The sequence below is a fragment of the Cynocephalus volans genome, chromosome 11 (genome assembly GCF_027409185.1).
Source record: "Cynocephalus volans isolate mCynVol1 chromosome 11, mCynVol1.pri, whole genome shotgun sequence".
Taxonomy (NCBI): Eukaryota; Metazoa; Chordata; class Mammalia; order Dermoptera; family Cynocephalidae; genus Cynocephalus; species Cynocephalus volans.
In genome coordinates this window covers 66,549,303-66,554,106 of record NC_084470.1, presented here as the reverse complement: position 1 = coordinate 66,554,106, position 4,804 = coordinate 66,549,303, and the positions used below count along the sequence as shown (strand labels likewise).

Sequence of the window (4,804 nt, the reverse complement as noted above, 5' to 3'; positions counted from 1 at the left end):
ACCTCATGGTGATGTCAGAAGCCCAAGGGGGTAAGCCAGTCATGCTGGCACACTTAGAGCTTCTGCTCATACTTCCCATTAGCCAAAGCAAGTGACACAGACAAGCCCAAAGTCAAGAAGTGGGAAGTACACAGTGTCCACCATGGAGCCACAGCAAAGGGCTGGCAATACAATATATTATGGAGATTAAAGAATTGGGACCTATTATTCAGTTACTCAGCCTCCCACAACCTCCTGAAGAATTGTACCTCTCTCCAAACCCACTGTTACACTTTTGTCCAAAGACCATCATCTCTTGGCCATAAAGCATAATTTGTGTTTTCACCACTATATCCCTCTACCTAGAACAATGCTTAGCACATAGTATATGCTCTGTAAATTCTTATATGTGTTGAATAAACAGCTCCCAACTGATCTCCCTGGTTACACTCATTCCCCTCTAATCCCTTTCCACATAGCGCCCAGAGTGATTTTTAAAAACATAGAATTATCGGTCCAAGCTTAAAACCCTACCCTGGCTTCCCTTTGCACTGGAACTCTTCACACTGGTCTCTTTGAAGGCCATCCATTATCCAGCCTGGCCTCATTGTCCAAATGTATTGGGTACCGCTAACTCTACTCCAGCTACTTCCTTTTTCTTCCTCAAATATTCCAGGTGCTTTTCAACCGCAAGACCTTTGTCCTGTTCCCTCTGACTGCAGTGCTTTTTCTGAGGCTCTTGATATGATGGCTCGCTCTCATTCTCAGCTTCAGCTAAAATGTCCCCTCCTTAGACAGGCCTTCCTCAGCAGCCACTCTATCTAGACACCAACCCCTGGGTGCTGCGTCACCATCACCTCGTTCACTTCTTTCAATATGTTTATCACTCTCTGAAATTACCGTGCATGATTCATCGCTGATCTCTAGCACTTATAATTGTGTCTGGCACATATTAAGTGCCCTATAAAAATCCATTGAGTGAATATATGAGAAAACATTTCCCCCACATTTTTAGAGAAATTCTCTCCTGCCTTTTATTTTCATCTCATCGATATATAAAATGGCGTTATGTAAATCCAAATAAAGATCCTTTTTTGTTTCATAAGTGTGATGATTAGGTTTTCACGATGTTGTGTGAGATGTGTGCCTACCTCTACATCATGTTATGACATCAGCACGTTACCAATCTGACCTGAACTTAGAGGAAAAAATAGGGCTGGCCGGTTAGCTCAGTTGGTTAGAGCATGGTACTGATAACACCAAGGTCATGGGTGTGGATCCCTGTACCAGCCAACCACCAAATAAAAAGCCAAAAAACAAAAAAATAAAATCAATTCAAGCTGAATAAAAATGTTGGAATATCTTTGTTAATAAAGAAGAAATTGGGAACTGAAGTTGCTTTGTCATGTGCTGTGGCATCCTTGTGCCTGGCAACTCTGAGGCCTGCCCTGACCTCTATCCCCTCCACCTCCTGCACCTGGCCTTACCTGTTTCCTTTTCCCATTCTTATCCCCAGCTAATATAATACATAATTCCCTTATAATTATTGCTTATTGCTATCCCCCACCCCTACCCATACTGTGCCACTGTGAGCTTTGTGAAGGCAATGATCCTATTCTGCTTTGGTACTGAGTAGGTACTCAAGCAACTGTGGTCTGAATGAATGAATGTCTCAAAGGAGAGAGAGAAATCTGGGAAGGTCCTGAATTCTCCCTCTTCTTCCAAGTCTTCCCAGATTAAGGACACCCTCACCTTTGCACAGTCTATATCTCAAGACACTATATACAAAATCTCCGTGAGGTATAAAGGTTTACTGGTCTGTTCATCCTCAGAATGGTTTTTACATGTATGTCCTTCTGTGTGCCTGTTTGTGTTTTGTATGTGAGATCCTTTGTTCACCTGAGAACTTATATAAGAAAGAATTTAGCATGATATTTATGATATCATGATAGGATAAAATCTGATGAAGTTGAGCTCCATCCTGTAGAGGCTATTCCTCTATGGGTGGAGACTAGTTTTTCTCTTCCCTGAAGAAAAGTTTGGCAGTTATTTAAATGATGGATAAAGCTGAGCACTTAAATTTATCTTCAAGAAGGTACTGGAAGAAGAGGAGTAATAGAGTATGAGAATTACAAGTCTCACACCTTTTGGGGAGAATGGCCACTTCAAAATCTTCTGAATCAGCAGCTGTACTTTTCTTTAATTTCAAGTTTTCTTAGGATTATGAAATTAAAATAGTCTGTTCTTGGTTATTTTTCACAGGCCTTATCATCTTCATGAAACCCTCTCCCGAGTTCCTCAAAAGATAAACAGAGGGAAATTTTTCTTTAGAAAAGTACAGTAAACTATGATTTTGGTTTTTGTTTTTAGTTTAGTTTAGTTTTGTTTTTGAAACAACTGTGGTGGTTTGAATAATGAGACTACTGCTTTTTTCCTGGATAATCTTATTCATCTTGATCTTGTTCTCCCTTTCATATAACAAGAGTGAGTGTTTTTACTGAAATACACTAATGAGATTATGGGGCAGCTATCTCTTATGAACTAGAAGTTCTTATCTGACTCATTAGCTTTGAATAGTTGTGTTTTTAAATTGTTTGGAGGTGGTTACATATGAATCTTCTTATAAACTTGTATCTCTCTCATTTAAAAGAGAAGATGAAGGAAAGGAATTAGCCCATTAATTATTTAAAATGCTTGGTGCAACTGTTCCTATGAATTAATCCAGGCACTTGGAAGACAATTACACTCAGTGTTAATAACATTGCCAACCTTTTCCAGTATGCTGCACTCCAAATACTATTGTGTTTTCATTGACAACATTTACTATTACATATGCATACGAAAACGCATTTTCATCAGAATTACTGTAATAGCATTAAGAGATTATTATTTTTTTCCAATTTCCTTGGAAGAAAATTCACTTAAATTAGATTATGTATTACTTGACTGCTCTCCTGTCTTGCCTGTATGTTAGGTAACTGGAGTCCATGAAAGTATAAACTTCAGAATAAAAAGCATGATTTTATACTTTAATGATTTCAAATAAAAGAGGAATGCTACGTTTGTGCATCATTTCTTTTGAGAAAGTTAAGTCTGTGTTCTGCTTGGGAGAGATAACACTTTTTGTCCCTGTAGGTGGCCCCCCTGGTGTAGCCATTAGTTGCTAATTAGTTGCAAACAAATAAACAATTAACTCCTTAAGCCGCTGGCTGGGCAAGTGTTCATTGACATGCTAAAACTTTCTAAGACAGGATTTTAATTAGTGACGTTCTAAATCCAGCCCCCTTGTCAGCGGAGCTATAAGGTGAACTGCAGGAAGATCCCAGCCCTGCACACGTGGGGCAGAGCCAGCAGCGAGGCCAGAGCTCTTAGTGCAGCCCTTGAGAAGATGTCTCCCAGCCTTCAGGAGGGTGCTCGGCTTGGGGAAAGCAAACCCTCACCCTGCTCCTTTTCAATTGAGAGCATCTTAGGACTGGACCAGAAGAAAGACTGTGTTCCACCAATGAAACCCTACAGGCCCTGGGCAGACACCTGCAGCTCTTCAGGTATGCCACAACTTAATTGTTTAAACTCTTTATTTCACTTGCAGTGTTTAATTTGGCCTTTATTTCATACAACATGGAGTTAGAAACTGAGGTTTCATCCAATTACATAACTGAAGCATCAAGGGCTTTTAATGCCTCTAGCTAAGTCCTATGGAAAATAAAAAGAATATCAGCCTTAGATCCAAGTGGGTATAAAGTTCATTCACAGGAAAACCAAGGACCTGCATTTACTTAAGAAGATGTCTCTGTGTGTTTGACACATAAGATATTCTAAATCTGTCTTCACTGACTGAAAAATAAATAACATTCAGAAACCAAAATGTTTTCTATCACCAAGGCAGGATCTTCATTTTTGTTTGGTTTTTGGTTGATTGGGGGCCTGTTCTCTTGTGAAACCCAGAAGAATTCCACTAGAAAAATTAAAAACAAGTTTCTGAAATTACTTATACGAATTTGTGGAACATAGGATTGGCCATCTAAGATGGGGTATATATTTCTGTTTTTAGGGAAATATGGCAGCCTGCGTCTGTATGTCCCAAGTCTGTTCAGTGGAATCTCGTTTCCTTGCATGGTGGATCACCCAATGCCAGAAGAAAGAGCTTTGAAATATGAAAATCATTTTTCAGCCTCAGAAAGACTGTCTTTGAAAAGAGAGTTGGGTTGGTATAGAGGCCGGAGACCAAGAACTGCTTTTACTCAAAACCAGGTGAGAAATTTTTTCATCCAGTAATGATAATACAAAGGATTTAACTGATACCCTGTTGAGCAAAAGCCCATTCACTTTGGGATCTCAATGTAGAAGAGTTATTAATGAAACAATAGACTGTATCATATTTTAAGTTTCTGGATAATCATTTTTTAAAAAGGCATTCAGATTAATTGCCAAAGATTTAAATGCAATTATTTTGTTATACAAATTAAAGCCCATTTTTGGTGACATACTGAATAGCAACATTTTAAAGAATTATTTCCTTATTTGTAGATTGAAGTGTTGGAAAATGTCTTTAGAGTAAACTGCTATCCTGGCATTGATATCAGAGAAGACTTAGCTCGAAAATTGAATCTAGAGGAAGATAGAATCCAGGTAATTTTCAAATTTAGTTGTTACTCAAGATAGTTGAAATGTTAAGAATAATAAAATAATGTTTCTGAAACCTGTTTTACTTTTTTCTTAATTTTAGATTTGGTTCCAAAATCGGCGTGCAAAGCTGAAAAGGTCTCATAGAGAATCACAGTTTCTAATGGCGAAAAAAAATTTCAACACAAATCTCCTGGAATAG

At 38.4% G+C, this 4,804-nt stretch overlaps 1 protein-coding gene and 1 non-coding gene across 2 annotated transcripts; both read left to right on the top strand.

Annotated features, from left to right (window-relative positions):
- The first annotated feature begins 1,065 nt into the window (after positions 1-1,065).
- On the top strand, positions 1,066-1,172 carry LOC134391451 (small nucleolar RNA U13). Its single transcript, XR_010024986.1, has one exon. It is a non-coding gene; the product is annotated as a small nucleolar RNA U13 (small nucleolar RNA).
- A 2,195-nt stretch (positions 1,173-3,367) lies between these two features.
- Positions 3,368-4,804, top strand: HESX1 (HESX homeobox 1). Its single transcript, XM_063113488.1, has 4 exons — positions 3,368-3,524; positions 4,031-4,230; positions 4,507-4,608; positions 4,706-4,804. Exons 1-4 carry the CDS (start codon positions 3,368-3,370, stop codon positions 4,802-4,804), a joined length of 558 nt encoding a protein of 185 aa, XP_062969558.1.